This window comes from Gopherus flavomarginatus, chromosome 17 (genome assembly GCF_025201925.1).
Source record: "Gopherus flavomarginatus isolate rGopFla2 chromosome 17, rGopFla2.mat.asm, whole genome shotgun sequence".
Lineage (NCBI taxonomy): Eukaryota > Metazoa > Chordata > Testudines > Testudinidae > Gopherus > Gopherus flavomarginatus.
The window spans coordinates 12427677-12449886 of NC_066633.1; the positions used below are offsets into that span (position 1 = coordinate 12427677).

Below are 22210 nucleotides of genomic sequence, written 5' to 3' on the forward strand. Positions count from 1 at the left end.
AGGAATCCCAGAATGGATTGATGACAACAGACACGTTACGTGAATGCTTCAAACAGTACTGGCAGAAGCAGTGCTCCTGTGACGATGTGCTGAACCATAAAGATAAGCAAGAGAACCAGCCACTCCGTGCACTCGTTGGCCCAGCCACATTTCCCTGGCACATCACAGGCACAGCTATCTCAGGCCTTGTCTACACTGGAGAACTGGGATGATGAGTCAGGAATGCTGCTTACCATCCTGCAGCAGAACCAGAACAATCCCATCATGTGGGAATGTAAATCCAGACTCCTTTTCCAGAGGTTCATCTGGATCTTCTGAAACCTCCTCAGAGAGCCCCAGTCCCCCCTGCCCTTCTGCCTAGGAAGCAAACACTCCTGCTGCAGTCACTTCTTTTAAAGCAGTATTGATTTTGTATTTAAGAGAGAGGCAGGAGTCAGTACCTGCAAGGGGGCCTGGCACTGTGCCAGCACACCCTTCCGTGGGCAAACGCGCCCTTGTCTCCACTAACTGAACTGAAGGACTCATTGCTGGCATGCCGGAAACCAGCAAGCTCTTGCATGGCCCCTTGGGGAAAGGAACCGGTATGTCCAGGAGGACAGCTCACCCTCCCCCAGTGCAGAGCACAGACGGGGTTTACAGCCAGAGGCAGGCAGCTGCCATGGTGCTGTCGTCATCGGGGAAGCAGTGTGATTTCTGAGAAGGCCCCCAGGCCTGTGGAATTCCAGCAGAGGCCAGAGGTCAGGCTGCTTCCAGCAGAATCTAACTTCTTCACAATGCACAGAAGCCAAAACCAGTTGGAAAGGTTCTGAGACCAGAGGTGGGATGCGAGAGGGCTGAATACCTGCAGGAGGAAGCCACTGCAGAGCTGGAAAGCAGTGAGAACGTGTAGGCGAAGCTGACCAATAGGAAGGAGAGAGCAAACTGAAGCCTTAAGACCCTGGTGGGTGGAGCTGAGGTGGCTTCCAGCATCTCCACTGCCCCAAGAGATTCTACAGTAGATGCGCTGCTGTAGAACTTGGCTGGTTTGAGTTCCTGCTGAACAGATTCCACCACTAAAGCAAAGCATGGATATTTAGTCCACTACATGCTACTTCTGGCCCAGCACCCTGGGCCTCAAACATGCGCAGGGTAAACTGAGGAACTTCACAAGAGGCAGGGACTCCTCCTCCAGCCTTCCTGCCAGAAAGTGAGGCCAGGGGTTCAGCAAAGAGACCTCTCCTCCTCCAGCACCAGCAGAAGCAGGATTAGTGTCTCTCCTGCAGCCTTTGCAGATGGGATTGGGACTAGACTAATCCTGATGGAAAGTATTCCCCATCTGACTGCAGCTGAGAGGGAAAGGACAGGAAATTCAGGATAAGCTCAGGAGAACACACCGCAGCTGCTGCTTTAGCCATGCTCCATTCTCTGTCCTTTGATGGAAAAGAGGATAAGAAAAGTCCCTCTCACTTCCAGCCAAAAACTATACCCAATTTTAAAAAAAAGGGGGGGGGAGGCAGAAGATACTTGGTTTACAACCCACTGCCCAACCACAGGCCTTGTACGCAGAATCTTTGGATCCAGAGAACAGATCCCACTCGCAAGAGAATCATTCCTATTTTAGGTTTGCTGCATTCAAGAGTCAGAGAGGTGCAAAGATGAGACTGAAGCAACCAGTTTGCCTTCTAAACGATCCAGATCTTAGATCTTATTCTTGACAGTTGCCCCATATTGTTGAGTGCGTGGACTTCCATCTCCAGATCAACTGGTAAAGAATGACCCCTTCCGCTTCCTTCTTGCTGGCTCCACTTGCCTGTTAGGATGACGTGGCAGCACTTCAGTGTCTGGATGACATTGGATGCTTCTCACCATCAATCACAGCAGACATATACCTGAGAAGCTGTTAAATAGCTAGAACATTGCTGGCTTGGTGCCTCCATACTGAAGATTGAGTTAATGTAATCTAATCAACAGCAAGAAGCCATGGTGGAAGAAAAAGTCAGTGGCCTTGCTCAGATCTTAGCCAGCCTGAGAGAGAAGCGAGAAAGAGCGAGCATGCACAAGTGAGAGAGAACATGAATGCAAATCCCCCCCAGCTCTGTCAACAGCAGCTGCCTGCCTGGGAGATGAACCAAGATTCAATCCAGCAATTAGGAGCTCCATTTACCTAAGTATTGTCTGCTACCATTGGCAGCATGGGGGGGAGGGGAGAGGGATGGTAGAAGGAAGGGTTGGCAAATACAGTGCTCCTGGAAAAGAGAAATATGAACTTGCTTCAGGGACCAGTAGCTAAGGGCCAAGATTTTCAAGAGTGATTTTAGGTGCCCATCTTGAAGGGGGCTTGATTTTCAAAGGGTGAAGGCTCACTGCTATCTCAAGGTGCCTCAAGTTGGACACTCAAACTAAAAAATTACTCATCACTTTTGGAAGATCTTGGCTAAAATTTGCTCAGCCATACTAAAAAAATAAATAACTAAAAATTAAAAAACCAAAACACCCACACCATTATGGCTAAAAGCAATGCCCGGCATCATCTGCTACGCTCCTGTCTGATCTCACAAACGGAGCAGAAACTGCCGGAATCAGTAGTTGAATGGGAGACGTCCAAAAGTAGCTAGCAGGAAACAGTGCTGGTGAGTCTGTATCCACACCAAGCGAAGGGCCCATCATGGCATTAGGAGCGCCCTGTGTGGTGCGAGGGTCCAAGCTTCTGGAGAAGATGAGATCCTAACCACTTGTGGTTACTGGAGAGCCAACAGCACTTTTTAATAGGAGCATTAACCCTATTGTCCTTGTCAAAAGGTTCATCCTGTCAAAAGAAGTCCTGCAAATTTAAACTGTACTCTGCATTTTTCCACTTCCTGTCTAAACTACTGTATCATGATATCGCACAGTTTAAAAGCTTCCGCATTTCTCCCCAGAGGTGGATGCATCTCTCTAGGCATTTCAAGAGCACCCACTAGTGTTGTATCCAGGTGCCTGTGCGTAGTTTGCATTACAGTCAGTAACTGTAGGAAGGAAGGAAGGCGTTACACAGACGTAAGACTTAGTATTAACAACACTGGTGTCTTGGTCACAGCCCCCAAAGGATGTCAGGGATGGGGATACATTTAGCACACACCCCTTGAAATGGCCAGGCACCATGACCATTTCCCAGTCTCAAAAAGTGCTTTACAAACACAGTCGGATCCTTGGCAGCCCTGCGAAACCAAGAGGTGAAGAGATTTGCTGTAGCCCAGAGGAGGAGCCTGTGTCAGAGGCAGGATTGGACACAGGTGTTCCAGGCTTACGGAGTCCTGCACTCAGAGCACTAGCCTGGAGCAGTAGTACTGGGAACAGCAGTCTGCATATATTTATGCTAGGAAAATAGCCCAAAAGCACTGGCAGGGTCAGGGGTAAGCAGCCAGCAGATCACTCTCACACCTTGGTAGGCTGGAGAACCCTGGTGTGCTTTAATAGTCCCCTTGGAGCCAAATCCTCTGCTATGGTAACCACAGGCTCGGCTGGGTCACCCCAGAGAATTTGGCCTCGGATTTCTTACAGGGCAGAGGCCCCAGCCCTGGGAGCAGTACTGGCACTTGCTGTAGCTCTGGTTTAGACACAGGAGGCAGCACAAAGCCACTGAGCTGAAGGAGGGGTGCAGAGTGGGTAAAGAAGCAGGGGTGCAGAGTGGGGCGGGGGGGGGGGCATTACCCCACTGCCTGGCGATCCCAGCTCTTCAGAGGAAAGCTGAGCTGCAGCCGGAAGGAGCCAGCCCGGTCCCTGGGAGTGACGCCTCACAGATTAGAGAGGTATGTGGGCTGGAACCTAAACACAGGATGTGAAGCTCAGAGGAAGGGAAGGGGGAGGGGAGAAGGGAAGGGAGAGAGTGGAGGAGGAGAGGCACAGTTAACCCTTTTATGCACTTGCACTGAGTGGGGCTGCTTAGTCAGGACTCTGCCTTATCTCCTGGTGAGAGGTCAATATAGGTCAATATGGGTCAATATAGGTCAATATAGGTCAAAAGTGCCTGTCCAGCTTCCATAAGTGCCACAAGAGGTGTACACATAGGTGGGGGAAAAGAGATGTTACAGCCACAGCTGCCCAATCCCCAGGTCAAGGTTTACAGAGCAAGTCTCATGGGCTGACCGCACAGTGGAACAACAGGGCTGAGGGGAAGGCAGGCTGCAGCTGTGGTGGCCTTGTCTACACACCGAAGCTGCTTTGATTTAACTGATCTGGTGTCTGACTACATGGGCAAGCTGCAGCCAAGAGCAGACACTCAGATTGGTTCAGGAGTCTCCACACAGGGGTGGGCAACTGATCTAGTTCAGTTTGGGTAATTCCCGTGTACGGATCAGCAATACATTTGCTTCAAGCAACCGCTCTTAATCTGGACACCTAGAATTAGCGCGAGAGAAGAAGAGAGAGATGAACAAAGGCAAACATCTAAAAACTGAGGTAAGTGTGTTAGCTTTGGAGGAAGCTCAGAGGTATTCCAGGCCCAGCCTCTCAGAAGAGATGTTATATGCGTCAGTGATGTATGGGAGGAGCCTGCCATGGGCTCTAGATCGAGACTCTCCCACCAGGGGGCACTATGGGGAATGGCATAGGAAGGTGGTGCTGTACCAAGCCTTAGCCTCTTGGAGCAAAAAGTCAGTGGTGACTGATTGCTGGCTCTGGAGGAGCTCTGAGGTGCCCTACACCCAGCTTATAGGAGGTGCTGGGTAGAAAGTGATGCACTAGCAGAAGAACGGAAGAGCCAATCTGAAAGGTTGCTGTTACTTGCAAGGCAGGAGTTGCATGCCGGACCAGGGGAGACCACACTCATCTCTCCTTTCACTCACCTCTGCCTTGTACATGCGGACGAGGCCCTGGTTCACTTTGGACCAGGAAGGTACAGCACTGATGTTCCACAGCTGGTTGGAGTGTTCAGCGAAAGGGCCAGTCTTCATCTAAAACACAGAGGAAGAGAGCTAAGGGAGTCGAGCCAACAGGGAAGTTTGTGCACCAGCCCAGTGACTCACAGTCACGCTCACTTCAACAAACATTCCTGCTGGGCTGTGCGACCCAAGCACCATTCATGTCACTGCGCCCTCTCCTTCTTCCTTCCACATGCCCTCCTGCAGCAGCACTACCACTCAGGGAGGGGGGTATCCCAGCCCCCCACAACCTGAAAGCGCCAACCATTTTCTGCCCCACATTCTAGTCTAATCACATTTTTTTCCTTCTCCTTGTATGAATTCATTGAAGAACTAACACAGTCCAGCTCAGCGCTGCTCCCATTCTCCCCAGAAAGCTCCCCATGCAACACTGCTGCTGGGCTTTCCAAGAAAATGACTCATTCTCCATTCAGATCAACAACCAGCAGCAGCCGCCACCACCGCCAACCATGAATACAGAGGGCAACGCAGGCTGGCAGCAGCTCTTGCGCTTGGATCCAAACTCTGCACCTGCCATGAGCAGAGATGGGCTACAGGGGGTCTAGCGGTTCTTTAAAGTTCCTGCATTTCACGTTGCCGGTGAAGCTGCAAGGCTCCATCTTACAGTAGACACAGCAAACGGGCGATGGATTTATTTTTTTTAACTAGAGTATTTAATCATTGATGCTAGTTTCTTTCCAGAGATAGATTGGGGGGGGGGGCAGTGTTTAGGGGGAGCTCAACTCAAGGACAGCTGCCTCTAGATTATCCCATTGTTTGCCACTCTCCACCAACTAAACAGACCCTCAGGGAGAAAAAAATAATGCTGCCAATATAACTGAGTGAAATTCTCATGACTTCATAAACCACAAGGCCAAAGCTCAGGCTAAAAAGGATCATGGGGAAATAAGAGTCTTTTTGACTATCATGATAGGAGCACCCTGGGTCTTCAATAACTAACCCTCTCCCCTCCCCCCCACTAAGCAGAGAAAAGTGTTTATGTTTTTGAAGCTGCCTGCTGTAAAAAAGCTGATCAATCCATTTGTGAGAAACTGCTGCCCTTCTGCAGAGGCAAAGTGGCAGCAATTTACAAGGAAGAAGAGAAAAAAAAATCACTCAGAGGACAACATTTAGACTCCATTGACCTCAGGGCTGAAGCACTGTGGGTAACGGTTATGTAGTTCTGTCTGCTCTGAACAGCTGCGATGAGAACGCAGATGAATTTCTGCTTCCTCTTTGCAGTTCTTCTGAGCTGGGGAATGACTGATGAGCCACTAAACCATTCCTGCTCCCCTTCGTTTTGTGTGTGCGCGCATATGTTTTCCTTGCAGATACAAGATGAAACACACACAAAATTAAATGGAGCTGGCGTGTTATTAAGCACAAAGATTTGGCATCCCATCATGACCAGTGGGTGACTGAGAAGATGGTGTACGTCAGGGGGTTATACTGACGAGGCTTGGCACAGTCCAGCTGACATGCCCCAAGTCTCATGTGCTTGGGATGCAATGAAAGGCAGTTTTTAAAAGCATCTCTCTCTTTATGGAAGATTCTGCTGCAGACATTTCAGTGACAAGCCTCATTCTGTTCTCCAGTCCCTCCTTCGTTCAGATTGGCACAGCCCTGATCAACCCCTTTGGCTTCGCTCCTGGCCAGAAAGAGTTAAGGCAGATGGGAAGCTCTGAAAAAGCCAGTTAGGATGGCCAGACCCACGTTCAAGTCATACAGGATTTGGGCGCCTGGAGCACCTGACGCATCTGTGACTGTGGCCTTCCTAACCCATGTCCGCTCCAGCAGAAGACTTGCTATTGTTTCGAACTGGGGAGGGAGGGCAGAGAGGGAGAAAAAAAAAATTAGCTCATTTTAGCCACAAAGGGAGAAGAGAGAGAAAACGAGCGAGCTGGAGAGAGCGAGAGACACAGCAAGAGCGCTGCAGTCCCGCAGTGACCCCAGGGGAATGTAGTGAGTCAGAGCAGCCATATTGAGCAGGAAATTACTCACAGACGCTGCGTTCCTGCCTCTCTGTTCCCAAGAGAATCAGCCTTTTGTAAATGGTTCCTCTGTCAGTAACTGGAGGGGGTCGGGGGGGAGGAGGACGGCTCTGTGCAGTGCCTTCCTGTCAGTTCCTTCCCTTCCAGCTGAAACCTGAGCCCTCCCTTCCCAAACCTCCAAATTTAGAAGCCAGATTGAAACTGAAATTCTTCATTGCCTGCCCTTGGCTCTTAAAGGAACACAGCCCTGTTTTGTTCAGGCTTCAGCCCCCTGCACAGTTCAGCACACACACAATGCTTGGGCTTTTCCCATGTACCACAGTCCCACAGATTATACTGGAGATCTAACAAGGGAGCAGCTTTATCTTTGTCTCTTGCAGAGGGCTCTGCATATTGTAGGCACCAGATAACTAACAGCATTGGAGAAATAAGGTGGGTGAGGTAATCTCTTTTATTGGATCAACTTCTGGTGGTGAGAGAGACGAGCTTTGGTGCCACACACAGCTCTTCTTCAGCTCTGTATGGCTCAAAAGCTTGTCTCTCTCACCATCAGAAGTTGGTCCAATAAAAGAGATTACCTCCCCTCCTCTTGCTTCAAATATCCTGGGACTGACAACTACAACTACACTGCATACAACACCATTCAAAGCACCCAGAGATATCACCAGTGATTGGGGGGGATTATGCAACGGCAGATTATTTCTTCTGAAGGGTTTTTGAGCTGAGGAGGGGTGGGAGTGATGTTCTAGTACTTGCTTTTTGCCATTCTTTTTTTAAACACTGTTGTTGGAACATGGAAGTTAAAACCAGAGAACAAGTCAGTCCTATAGGCCTGATTCAGTAGTAGTGATATAACATTGCTGTGGCCCATTTCAACCACTGTTACATATGTGAATAAAGCCTCATATTTTCCCACCCAGCACATCAGCATTAATTCCATTTTACAGGCAGGAAAACTGAGGCACAGATTTGTTCAGTTCATACTCTTTACATTGCAGCAGCACTTAGAGTTCTCTTGTCCTAGGCACTGTAGGAACACATACAAAGAAACAGACCCTGCACAGAAGATCTTGCAATCATTTTAAATTACTTGCCCTCTGTCACACAGCCGGGGGGGGGGCAGGGAGGGAAATCCAGGATTCCTGACTCTCAGTCCCCTGCTCCAGCCACTACTCAACACTCTACTTCCCTTTACACACAGGGAACTCCTATTTAGGGACCAAAGCCATTTCAGAACCATCTTTAAAAGTCACCTTATAAATTAGTTAGCTTACGTAACATTTGCTGCAATACTCATAGATTACAAGGAGCATTAAAGAAGAGTTTTAGTGGATTCAGATCAGACATTGTGTTACTGTTACTTTAACAGTTTGAGGTTTAACACACAAATAAAAACAATGTAATCCAGTATCTATATTACTGAAACATCACATACAGGCAAAGGAATGGAGAACTCAAAGAAAACACTGTATGTTTAAAAAACAAACAAACAAAAAAACACACCACTGTAGTTGCTGTTTTTTGAATGGTTCAAAAGCAAGGAATGATCCAATACCTATAAAATGCACTCAATCTAGGCTATTAAGTGTGTGAGATTTGCTTTATGTGTACGTAATATTATTAAGGGAAAGCAGGTTTTCAATCACGGGAATTAGAAGGAAAAAAAGCATTAAAGTAAGTTTCAAAACCTTTTTCCCCGTTATTTTGCCATGATATTTATTGTTTGTTCAGCTTGTTGATTTAATAGACAAAAAGCTGGGATTAAAAGCTGTTATAGCTCCACCTAGTGGCAATAGCAACCTTTCCCCATGAAACTAAACAATTACATTTCAAAAGATAAATCTGTTTGAAACAATATTTATGAGAAAAAATGGTTAAAAATATCCCATGTTTTATAATTCACGTTGTCCCAAGTCTTTATCTGCTCACCCAACAAGAACCAAGAGCAGCTTTTCATGCCCCTAGGTGGCGCTATAGCAGCTAGACATGATACTTTTTGAACTCCAGATTCCACCAGCTCCAATGAAATTTGTGGTACAAATATTTATTTATTTAACGGGAGCCATAAAAAGCTAATTTTTGCAAGGGGAAAAAAAAATGACTAAAGAGGTTTTAAAAATCCACTTCAACCTATAAAGTGTCATCTGTATTTTGCTTATAGTTTTTTATACCTGTGCACAGAGATGCATATTTGTAATACACCCTCAATACAGGAACAAGTTACACAACCCAGAATTAAAATAAATCTTATGTTGGACCAACTTCTGCTGGAGAAAGACAAACTTTCAAGGTTACACAGAGCTCTTGAAGACCTGAAGACGACCTCTGTATGAGCGCAAAAGCTTGTCTCTTTTACCAACAGAAGTTGCTCCAAGAAAAGATATTACCTCACTCACCTTGTCTCTCTAGTATTCTAGGACCAACGCATCTACAACAAAACTGTAAACAATAAATCCTACAGCATCTTGGCTTCAGCTTTCACTGAGCAGAAAGCACAAACAGATCCCCCCCAGACAGACAATTTTTTTTCCTTTGGCATTATATAGCCACATGTTCTCAGTGATATTTGGTTTCCATTAGGTTATTTTTAAACTGCAAATCAAGGGTTAAATCCCAAGAGATGCTAAGCACCAGCAGCATCTGCTGGAATCAGTGGGAGTTCCAATGGCCCAGCACCTCTCGGGATTTGGTTCAAAGGGAGCTATATGCCACTTTTAAGAATTCACTATACTGTTGATGATAGTGGGGTGGGTGTATATCATGTGAACCTGTCTGTTTGACCACTAATTTAGCAAGAGGAGACAGAGAAAAAGTGGGCACAGTGGCATAGAATAGCAAGAAAAGAGTGGCACTGCATGAATAAAAATTGTGTCAGCCTCTATTTCTAGCAGGTTACCAGAAAAGCGATTGCTAACAGGAGTAGAGTGCACAGTCTTTGCTCTCCCCACTGAGATCTCATGGGAATGAGCACCGTATACATGTCCAGCCTAGACTATTTGCAGTTTTGTAGCCATGTTGGTCCCAGGATATTAGAGAAACAAAGTAGATGAGGTAATATCTTTTACTGGACCAACTTCTGTTGGTGGAATATACAAGCTTTCAAGCTTCACAGAGCTCTCCTGCAGGTCCTTACTCCTGGGGGAATTCTGCAACACTGCACGTGTGCAGAGTTCACGTCCCCTGCAGATTTCTTTGCTTCCCAGCAGAAAACTGACTTTCTGATAGGGAACCAACGGGAAGCTGCAAGAGCAATCATACACCACTCCATAGCTGCGCAGGTACATTGTTTTGGGCACCCAGAGCAGCTGGCAAAGAAGTAAATTAATGCAGGGCTGGGAACACCCCAGACAGTGGCTCCTACCCTGAGCCCGGATCAGCAGCTGGGATGGAGGCAGGAAAGGACGGGACTTCCTCTTGCCTGCAAGGAGTGTCAGACCCACCTCCAGAAACCTCCCCTAGCTGCAGAAAAGCTCAGCATCTTCCCCTGCTTCCTGTCCCCATCACTCCTCAGCTGTGGGGGGAGGGGTTACTGTACAGGGAGTTGCTCCCCCATCCACCCAACCCCCATGCATCTGGACCTCCAATACCCAGACATCCCTGCCAGGCCTCACCCCGTATGCCCTGACCCCCCCCAGCCCTCCATACCTCAACCCCACCCCACCGAACCTGAACCCCTATATTTGGAGCCCCCTGCACCCAGAGCCCCTGCCTCCAGACTACCACGCACTGAGCTCCTTGCACTCCAACCTCCACCCTGACAAGCCCCACCCTGAGCCCCCATATCCAGACCCCCACATCAACCCCCAACTACCTGCACCCAGACCTCCACCCCACCAAGCCCCACTCCCCCAGCATCAGAGCCCCCTGACGAGATTCCCCACACCCAGACCCCTATGCTGAACCCCAACCACCTTCACCTGGAAGCCCCTGCAGAGTCCTATTGCCCCTGCACCTGGAACCCCCACGAGCCTCTGTGCATTCAGATCCCCCCACACCTAAATCCCCTGCTGAGCTGCCTTCACACAGATTGTCCCACACAGAATCCTCTCACCTGACACCTGGATCCCCCACAACATTGAGCCCCTCCACACTTGGATCCTGCCTGGTTGAGCTTGCCTGTCCCACACCTGTGCGCCTGGCACAGAAGGGCAGGCCCTAGGGTGTTTCTGGGGCAGGCCCAGGCCTTGTGCTGTGTCAGGGTTGGATGCAACCTCACCACTGAGTCCGTGTCTCGGGGTGGAAGTGGGGAGGCTGCAGGGTGATCTCCCACCTTCATGCAGCCAGTGGCCTATGCTCCCCACTGCCATGCTGGAGCCTCTGCATTTATTTATTGACAAAATGTGCAGAATTTTAAAATATTGTGTACAGAATTTTTAATTTTTTGGCACAGAATTTTTATATTTTTGGCACAGAAAGCACTCAGGAGTAGGAGGTCTAACACTCTGGTTACCTTCCCCAAATCTGAAGAAGAGGTCTGTGAAGCTCAAAAGCTAGTACCTTTCTACCAAGAGAAGTTGGTCCAATAAAAGCTACTACCTCACCTACCTTCTCTCAGCCTAGTCAGACAAGACACTCACACCATGTGGCTGCAGACAGGAGGCAGTAAGCACCATCGTTTAGAAACAGTGCCCTCTAATGAAGATACACTGGATGTTACCATAGAGGGGCTTTGCCAAACCTTTTGCCAGCATTATTTCCCCCATCCCAAGATTCCATGATACACTTTAATAAGGATGTGGTTCTGGACACGTTACTAGTGAGGGACATCTCCCCTCACTAGCTCACAAGAATGGACATTTAATAAGTATCTTTTACCACAGAGAACCAATGGCCAGGCTGAGATTTGGAGCAACCCAGGCTCTGTGGTGGGTTAGGAGCACACACAGGTGACCCAGAGGCACTAGGGCCCTGCCAAGAGGCTTATTGCTGAGGGAGGGATAGCTTGGAGTACCACTCACAAGGACCTGACTTAACAAGGAACACCAGCCATTGCTAGCACATGTCTTCTGAAATCACATACCTCTTGTCTTATCCAAAAAGGTGTCCAAGGCGACCTATCTGCTTTATTTACCACCCATGGCAAACCTCACTAAATCACCCATATCTACCTCCCATGCAGCTTCATCACATTCACTCTCAACATGCCTGCCGAACTCATTCAAGAGGAGAGTCAGGGGCTTCTACAAAGGCTCAGCCACATGTTCCACAAAGACAGACCAAAAATACAAAAGGAGGAGGAGAAAGCCACAGCAGGCACCCAATAATCCAATCCCAAGAGAACCCAATACAGCTGATAAGTCTCTCGTTGGGGTAAATACCCCCACGCTCACCTCTGTAATGAACAGGATACACTCCAGGAACATGTAGTCCTTATGGTTTTCAATCACCACCTTCTCATCAACAAAGTGCCGAGGTTCCAGGTTTGGGTGTTCTGAAAAAAATTCAGATGTCAAACAGCCTGGTCTCTTCCTGCTCCAGCCCCTCATTATAGACACAATCCACTTCAATAGCTTCCGGTGAGTTAGAGACAGAAGTTTCATACTAGGTCACCTACCACAGAGATCAGTGAAGGATTGGTTCCTACCAACGATACGTTGCATAGGGCTTTATCCAGTGGAGTTTAAATGTCTCCATAGATGAGACTTTCACACATTTCCCTTGGGAGACACTTTCACAGGTTTCCTGACGTGTGTCCTGTCTTAATTTCATCCTTTCATTATGCCACCCTCTGTCATCTGTCTCCCCTCCTTGATGTTTGTACCATTAAAATACTGGTAGGTTCAGGGGCCCATGGCCCTCAGCAAGCAAAGCTACATACACATTCAGTCCTTTTAATCTTTCATCAGCCTGCTAACCAGGTTGGTTGCTCTCCTCCAAGGCTCTTCTCTGTTTGTCTACATCTGTCTGGTAAACGAGCAAACATTGATTTCTAAAGTATTCCCTCAGACCTCTTTTTGGCTTTTGTATATGCCCATGCTGCCAATTTTCCATCCATTCTGTACTGTTTCCAGCCAAGACAACATAAGTTACGAGATTTCTTGACATACATTACAAAAATCAAGTTATATTACAACTACTCCATTCCTTTCACCCACTGATTTTGAAATTCAAAAATGTAACATTTGGTCCTTATAAATGCATGACTTCATTGGTCACAGCTTCTTATCCACTAAATACTTACAGATACTCTCTTCTTAAAGTTTGCTCCATTATTTCACTAGAGACTGAAGTGGAATTTACTGGATGTTAATTGTCAGGCTCAGATCATTCTTCCTTGCTAGAGGCCATATTTCTAACCCTAAACTCTAAGACAGCGATGCACTAGGTTCACTGACTTTGTCTGTGGACCCAAGTCAATAGGATTAGTTGTGATATCCAGGGTCTTGAACCCAGGTCTGGGAGTTCCCAGACAGCTGCCACATCCTGGCCTCCACCCAATGGCTACTGAAACCAGGTGGGCTGAGATACTACTAGGGCGATAGCTCCAGCCAACGCACCACCCACAGGAGCTCTGATTGGAAGATGGCCCAGCTGCACCGATAGGTCCAACTACACTATTTAAGCCAGGAGTAGGAACAGGAAGTTTGTCCATGTAACAAAGTAGTTTTCTGTTGTGCCTGCCTTGGAGCCTCTTATGTCTACCTCCTGCACTCAACCCTGTTCCTCTTCTGCTCCCGGCTCCTCCCTTACCTCTGCCTTCACTCCTGTTCCCAGCATGCTTGATTCTGGCCTCTCCTCCTGACCTTATGCCTCACTGCCAAACCTCAGTGACCAATCCTGGTTCTGAACTCAGCCTTGGACTTCTGACCCCGATTCCAGCTTGACCCCTGGCTCTGGCATTTTGCAACTGACCTCGGCTCTGACGCTCAGCTTTGATTCCTGGTTCCGATTCTGGCTTGACCTCAAGCTCTGGTAACTGGCAGTTGACTCTGTTGCTGACCCTCGGCTTCATTCCCCAAACGGTATTCCTGATCCACCCACTAGACCTGACCAACTATGTTCCGGTCCATAATATTTGTGCAATGAACAATATGATGAGGGCTCTTATCTATGTATCAATGGTATCTCGCAGCACAGTTCCAAAGCAGAATTATCCTGTGGACCAGCCAGTGCATTGTGTCAGATGCGTGTTGCCTGTTGTGATCAGACTACAGTATGCATTATTATTTGTTTACAGTAGCACCTAGAGGTCCCTGCTGAAATCAGTGCCTGCTTGTGCTAGGTGTCATACACACCCATTAAGTTAGAGGTGGGCAAACTACGGCCCACGGGCCAGATCCAGCCCACAGGACCCTCCTGCCCGGCCCCTGAGCTCCCAGCTCCTCCCCCACTGTTCCCTCTCCTGCAGCCTCAGCTCGCCGCACCACCAGCACAATGCTCTGTGCGGCGGGGTTCCTGCAGATCCGCGACCTATCCTGGTGCTCTAGGTGGCACGGAAAGGGGGCAGGAGCAGGGGGGTTGGATAGAGGGCAGGGGAGTTCAGGGTGGTGGTCAGGTGGCAGGGGTGTGGATAGAGGTCGGGGCAGTCAGAGGGCAGGGAACAGAGGGTTGAATGGGGGCAGGGATCCCGGCGGAGCAGTCAGGGGCAGGGGCCCCAGGGGCGGTCAGGGGACAGGGAGGAAGGGGTGGTTGGGTGGGGGAGGAATCCCAGGGGGGCAGTCAGGAATGACAAGAGGTTTCGGATTGGGTGGCGGGGGGCAGGCAGGAGTCTCGGAGGGACCCTCAGGGGGCGAGAAGCAGGAGGGGTTGGATAGGGGTGGGGGCCAGGCCACACCTGGCTGTTTGGGGAGGCACAGCCTTTTCGAACTGGCCCTCCATACAATTTCAGAAACCCAGTGTGGCCCTCAGGCCAAAAGGTTTGCCTGCCCCTGCATTAAGTCCTTGCCTCAAATAGTTACCATCTAAACAGATAGAACAAAGGAAGTGTGCCCATTTTACAGATAGGGAAATGAAGCCCAGAGGTACTAAGTGATTTGCCCAAGGTGGCCCCAGGAGTCTATGGCAGAGCTGGAAATTAAACCCAAATTTGAGTCTCACCCTAGTGCCTTCGCAGTAAGAGCAGACTGTAAGCCACTCAGGGCAAAAACTGTCTTTTTCAGCACAAAAATACACCCAGGAGTCTCAATAAAAAACAGGTGTACTTTAAGATGTTTCAGCATTTCCACTGTAACCCTCCTTTTTCACATTCTGACCAACTGGCTTGTTTTGAAAGCAGAGAACAAAAATTCTTAAACTTCAAGCAAACTTTCCAAATCAGCTTTTTTAAAGTAACACTTAGCTGGAAAAAAAAAAATCCTGATCCACTGATGATCTTCACAGTGAAGGACAGAAGGGGAGAGAGACCAACATTTTGTAGGTTTGTTAGTACCTATCAGTTGGGAACTGCCCCATATGAAGGGCAGAAACTGGAAGTCATCCAGGCCCCAAACTCCCTGGCTACCAGCTGGTTCCATCCTGTAAGTTTTCTGGAGTTTCCGCATCACCTCCAGGTACCTAAGATAGAGAAGAAAGGGGAGGGGTAATATAAGACATCAGTTGTAAAGGCTCAGGGCCTCTCCTCCCTGCTGAAACAATGGTGGGTTTCCAATCAGAAAACCTATCTACATATACAGGAGAGAACCAGACGGCCCAAGCTCATTCTCTCTGGACCCAGCACAAGCACCTGATCCAGGCCAACAGCCTGCTGGCTGGGTGAGCATCAAGAGTCCATGCGAAGAGAAACAAATGACAATAAACCATTTGTGAAAGACAGAGGTTTGACTCAGTCTGGTTCACAGCAGTGTTAAGTTTACAGCTAAAAGATATCAAATATTGGTTTTCTTGTACCAAATTTCTACCTCTTGGTTAACCAGAGGACAGGATACACTCGTATAAATAAACCTGCCCGACTCATGTTACCCAGAGAGCCCCTGCTTAGGAGGAAGAGGTATCCAGAGCCTATTTTGGTCATTCAACTATACATAAGAGGCTAAGCAGGGAAGTCAAGGAACAGCACTTTGTCCAAAGGAGATAATGTAAGTGGGTGATGGTGACAGCATAAAAGGCAACAGAGTCCCCAAATCTTTTGATGAAGATAGAGCTAGTACCTGGGGATGACAACTCTGACTCATTGCAGAACATATTCCGTCATGCCCATCACTCTGTATCCGCTCTCTGTGCCCATTTGTGAGGCGACAAGAGGGAGTACGCTTTTAAAGGTGTTCCTTACAGACCAGGATCAGAACCCTGGATCCATGACTTGCATACAGCGCCCTGCACAGAACGCTGCACGCTCGATAAATGTTCTACCACAAGACCATAGAGAAAATTGAGCCTGATAGTAGACTTAATGGCAAACACAGCACTGAGGTTTTTACTGAATTCAATTTTAAAAAAAGAGAGCAGCAGCTTTTGAATACCATCCCTGTGTATTTTACTTTGCTGCAAAAAATTTCTGTCTGTTGCCTGATAACAATGACACTCCCCTCCCCCCGCCCCCAGCTCTTTTCACCAGAGGATCGCAAAGCACTTTACAAATATCCCTGAGTTAAGCTGTACAACAGTCCCTGTGAGGGAGGATTGACCATCTCCACTTTACAGATGGGGAAAATGAAGCGCAGAGAGGAGAAGCGACTTGCCCAAGTTCACACAGCGAGTCAGTGGCAAAGTTGGGATTAGAATGTAGGCGTTCCAATGGCCAGTTCTCTGCTTGCACCACTACAAACCCCAGCTCCTACATTGTGCTAGCTCTCAAGAGGAGCTATGGAGGGCTTGCAGGTTCACAGACTGAAAGGTCAGAAGATACCATTAGATCGTCTAGTCTGATCTCCTGCATAACACAAGCCACAGAATTTCATCCAGTTACCCCTATACTGAGCCTAATAATTTGTACTGACTACCATGTATCTTCCAGAAAGCCATCCAGTCTGGACCTGAAGCCATTAAGAGATGGAGAATCCACCACTGCCCTTGGTAGTTTCCTCCACTAGTTAATCTCCCCACTTGTTAAAAAAGTTATCCTTTATTTGTAATCTGAATGTGTCTGGCTTTACCTTGAGTCATTGGTTCTTATTATACCTTTATCCACTAGGTTGGAGAGCCCGTTAGCAGCTGGTACATTTTCTCCATGAAGGCATATATACACAGTGATCAAATCACCTCTTGTCTTGGATTTAGAGTGGGGACACATAGTTTACTGCACATCAGGCAGTGTGACAACACAAAGGGTGTGGGGGCACATTATGACCAGACAGTAGCGAGAATTAGGTGTGGTGGACTGATGGTTGCAGGCCACATGCTTTATGACCAGTGAACCATAGACAGATTTGAGGGGAAAATGCCCTAGGAACAGCTCCACCTCACCTGTACTTGCATTGCCTCACCTGTTAAACACTTTGAAGACAATGGCCAGCTGATCATCCACCCTGAGAACACCAATTTTGCACAGGCAACAGAGAAAGGCAGCGAATGCCGCTTCGTGACCTGGGATTGAAGGAAAGGAGATAGACAAAACATTGGCAATTCCCATCATAGATAAGCTCTCTGCAGGTGCCACAATGGCTCTCTGGAGGACACAGCAATCACATCCCCATGAGCGGCAGAGCTCCAACCGACAAAGGCTCCTTCTTACTTGGATAAGATCACAAAGAAGACTCTTTCTATTATTAACACCCAACAATAATATTTCATACCTACATAGCATCCACTATCCAAGGATCCCACAGTGCTTCACAGCCATTAACAAATTAAACACGTACCCTTGTGAAGTAGTGAAGGATTAGTTCCATCTGTACAATGGGAAAACTGAGACACAGAAGAGTTATGTGACTTGATCAAGACACCACAGTGAATCAGTGGCAGAATTCAGAAGCCATGAATCTAGCCCAGAAATTGAATCACTAAACAACACTTCTCTTGCACCTGCACACGAACACCCTCCCTGTTCATATTCAGGGAATTAAGATGTCAGTTTCATCTCTAAGACTGGTAGCCATGTTAGTCTGTATCAGCAAAAACAACGAGGAGTCCTTGTGGCACCTTAGAGACTAACAGATGTATTTACCTGCAGAATTAAATATTTTGAGAGCCAGGCACTGAGTGGAGTGGAGTGTTGGTAGCATCTCCCTTTCTTATGAGCTGATCAAGAGGATGGGGGAGCCGGAGGATTCCAGAATAACCCAGCGAGGGATGTGTGTGTTTGGGGGTGAACACAAACACTCGTTAGCAATTAAACAGATTTCCTCCTACTTTCAAAAGGCCCTATGTCAGAGGGACATTACCCCTGCTCCACCCCAGGGAAAAGCTCCGCCCTAAGGTGCCAAACTGTCAGCCATGGGCCACCCGCTCTATGCAGCTTTGTCCTCTGGCTAACAGTGAAGAGAGCAGAATAAATGCAGCACTCAGAAGAGCCCATAAGATTTTGGGGCTGGTTGCAGAAAGGTGCTTTTAATTTCCCCTTGGGTGGGAGAAACTACAGCAATAAAGAGAGTAAATAAAGGAGGTGCCTCCACTTTATCAAGCCGTGCAGTTGTTGGGATATGAACAAGCTGCACCAAAGGTCTAGCAGTGCTGATCTGAAAGAATACACAACTCAATGCTCAAGACAGGGGAGTGGTGGAGAGACTGGATTTCCCTCACCAAGCTGCAACTGACAGTCTAAGTCAACAGGTCCATTACTAAAGGCAACATCTCCCCCTGGTGATCAACAGCTGCAGCACAGCTGATGAGATTTGCACACCTGTGTTTCTTTATCTCTTTACCTCAATCCTCCTCCTCTCCTTACCCAGCACATTACAGAAGTCACATATTTCAGGCTCCTGGCATGCTACAATGACCCTCACTCCAGCTATCTGATTAAGTCATTAGCCGGACATTCCTCTTCGAGCCCTCTTCGTCCAATACATACAGGTGGGACTCCTTGGAATTTCAGGATCTGCTCTCATACTGATGTAAATCCAAAATAACCTAACTAAAGCGAATGGAATTACTCCAGCTTTTGATTCTGACATTTCTCCCTGGGCCCGATTCTGCTCTCACATTAGGTCTTAAAGGTCCGACGTGGTATTTATGCCACACGTAGCAAACATTTGTGGCCACTTACGATCTGAAGACACTTCTCACAGAGTATGAACATTAACTCATTTCCTGATCTGATTCCAATCCAAGATATTACATTTTAGAGCCTTAAATTCCCCCTTGTGATTCAGCTGCACACAATAATCCATAGACACTTCTGTTCTACACCACCGTGCAGTGTTGCTGTGCGCTGTTAAGCAGCTCCCATGGTACATGCCAGAAGTGAGAGTATTTCAACAGTGGTTGCAGTGGTCAATTAATATTTCTACAGCACTCGGATGAAAGATGCTATAGGGAAGCTAAGAATGCTTATTTTGAAAAACTTAAGATGACTAGGACTGAAGTGGAGGCAGCCAAGAATCTACATCAATCACAGCTCTGGTATAATCAGATTCTGATCCCCTGCTCTCTCCTGGACAGTTTTAGCCTTGGCGTGATCCAGAGCAGTTCCCTGCTATGGCATATATTGACTGTAGGGGTGAATTCACGCTGGGGAATCTAAGCCCAGCAAAGCTAGAAGAATTAAGTGTGCACATGAAGGTACCTGTCCCATAGTCGATGCGGGTGGAGTTCCCCACGGATTCCTTCAGGTATACAGCTATCTCTGGTGCAGCTTTAGCCAGATGCTCGGGGATCACTGTTTTAACCAAGTTTTCTGCTTCCTTAAACACAACAACAAAAGGTTTCTGAGCGTTAACCTAGATGTGCCACAACCCAAAAGGTAGGTACAACGCACCACCAACATCCTCGCTATTGGTTGGAGTTGGTTTTGCATGGAGCGAGCCACCCCCTCCAACAGACCGGATTGATTAGGGAAAAATAAGAAACTCTTACATTATTCAAAAGCTCCTGTTACAGGCAAATATAAGGAGCAGCATTAATTGTCTCCAGGCTGGTGAATTTGTAGGTCACCAGTTGGGGTGGCAGAGATTTAGTCAGAGAGAGTGGCTTATTCCTCTGCCCGCTGTAAGGGCTTCTTCCACTTAAAAAACATACATCCTGATAAGTCCTTAATACAGATGCCCCACTTGTTGACAGTCCCAGCAGAGCACCCCAGGCTTAGATGACCTGGAGAGTGAATTCCCCTACAATTGCTGGAGGTGGTCTCTCCAGGGCAGGATTGCAGCATACAGGGGAGCAGTGTGCAGAGCGCTTGCCCAGTCACTGCCTGGCCTGTATCCTTTTTTGGAGAGAGAGGACTTCAGTCTGCAAAGCCATCAACCTAGTACCTTTCTCTGGCACTCAGTGCCCTCGAAATGAAACTTTAACAAACTGCAATGCAATGTATCTATGGGACCAGAAGGAGCCCACAGGTAAATGCACTGCAGCCTACTACAGTGCACTCTGCCTCCGCGAGCTCCACGGAGCCTTCTCTGGGGTGAGCCCTCTCAGCTGAGGCAGGCCAAACTATGCCATGGGCCACCACGTACCTGCTCCCATCTGCCATATCTACAGGCAGGTGGACACAATGGATGGTTAAAGAAGGAGAGCAGTCAGTGAAGCTCCTGGGGATTACCTCCATGGGACAAAGACCCTGTCAAAGAGCATGTAAAGGTGAGCTGTGCTCCCATGGGGGTTCAAGACCAGCACCAGACCTGAGATCAAGAGACCTGAAACATAGTCCCCATCTAATCCTGCAAATTGGTGGGTCAATCTACTGACTGCCCAGGTATAACATGAGGATGGCAGCCTTTCCACGATCATTGCAAGACATACTTCTTGCTGATGAAGCCTCCCTTTTAAGTCTACCATCTAAGAGACTCTCTCCCAACCCCTACATACCTGGTCTAGTTTGGCGTACCAAGTCCTGAAGGCCTTATTCCCAAAGCGAGAGGGCTGGTTCACTGGTGGGGTCTCATCAATCCACCTGTCGAGGGTATCCAGGAGCTCCACCAGCTTTTCAATTGGCTACGAGGACAGAATGGGTGACAGCTCACAATCAGACAGAAGAAGAAAGTCTCACGCACAAGTACAAGCCAGTCACCTTAAAACCATTGCCCCAGGCTCCAGTATTTCTGTTTTACCTGCACCTGCCAGTGTTCTCCCGGCATTGAGTCGCAGACCCCCAAACAGACTTTGCAAGGAATGGAAGGGGATAATGGGTACACGTCATCTCTCTAAGGTCCACAGTGGCCAGCCCCAACCCTTCACATCAGGAAAGGACAGTCCAGTCCAAAAGACAACAGCCCACATCCCATACTGACCTGGGCTTTCTGAGAGCCCAGATACAGCCACTCATTAACAGCAGCTTAAGAAGGCAGGCATCTCTTCCAGGGACTCTCAGAATCACGTACAATGCAATACTACAGCCACAGAAGATGCTCTATTGTTGCAGATTTTTTTTTAAATGGTCACATAACTGTGCTCCAGAGTCTAAGATCTCATCTTAAAAAAGGAAGTCCCTAGTCTGAATACTTGCAAAGAGAACCTGACCAAACCAGGGGAGGGAGGAGTAGGTTGCGGGGTAGGGCCACATCATTCAGGGGTCTCTGACACGCAGTTATGGGCTCTGCACCACACACTTTAGAGCTAATATTCTCCACAGGACAAGATATACTGTTTAGAAAGTATCCTGACTGCTGCTGACTGACCTTTGTCAAGTCACTTCGGCCCAGATCCTCAAAGGCATTTAGGTTTCTAACTCCAAATAGGAGTTAAACATCTAAATATCATTGAGAACTGGGATCTCCGTTTTCCCGCTACTCTTTGTCTGTCATGTCTATTTAGACTGTAAGCTCTTTGGGGCAGAGAGTCTCTTTTACTAGGTGTTCACACAATGCCAAGCACTAAGGGGCCTCAACCTCGATCAGGACTCCACCTAATACTTGTCATAGTCTGATCTCCAGAGGTATCAATCCTCTCGGCAAATCAGACGATCAGTGCACATGGCACTTCACAAACGCGCACATACGAGATACGGTCGCCACCCAAAAGAGCTAACAGTCTCATTCATGCAAAGGAGGATTCCCAGGAGAGACTGAGGTGGGATTTGAAAGCAGGGAGGGAAAGCGGTTGGCGCAGGGCGGGACAGGAGGCATTCCAAAGAGGAGGGAGGTGTGACTGATGGCATGATGCTGAGAATGGAAGACAATGATGAAGGAACAGTGAGATGCCGCCGAGGAGCAAGAAAGGCAGAGGTGTCCAGCCCCTTGAAGGTAGAGATGAGGAGCTTGATTTTGATGTGAAGAGAGAGATGGAGCCTGGGAAGGGGTTAAAGGAGGGGCTGACACAGCCAGAGCAAAGGGAGAGCAGGATTCTAAGTAATGGGGAACCTTGGGCAAGAGAGAC

The 22210-nt window shown here is 48.0% G+C and overlaps 1 protein-coding gene across 2 annotated transcripts in view; it reads right to left on the bottom strand.

Moving 5' to 3' along the window:
• PTPA (protein phosphatase 2 phosphatase activator) overlaps positions 1 to 22210 on the bottom strand; it is a 40881-nt gene that overhangs the window by 6892 nt on the left and 11779 nt on the right. Inside the window, exons 4-10 of one of the 2 annotated variants that reach the window (XR_007769964.1) lie at positions 20705 to 20830; positions 19467 to 19584; positions 17230 to 17329; positions 15237 to 15361; positions 12199 to 12299; positions 4803 to 4910; positions 3670 to 3783 (exon numbers count right to left, since the gene is read on the bottom strand). Coding sequence is in view for 1 of the 2 variants with exons in the window: in XM_050926208.1 (XP_050782165.1) it covers positions 4803 to 4910; positions 12199 to 12299; positions 15237 to 15361; positions 17230 to 17329; positions 19467 to 19584; positions 20705 to 20830 (678 nt within the window). In the remaining variant the exon portion in view is untranslated. The remainder of the gene's footprint in view (positions 1 to 3669; positions 3784 to 4802; positions 4911 to 12198; positions 12300 to 15236; positions 15362 to 17229; positions 17330 to 19466; positions 19585 to 20704; positions 20831 to 22210) is intronic. The other variant, XM_050926208.1, reaches the window with a different exon arrangement.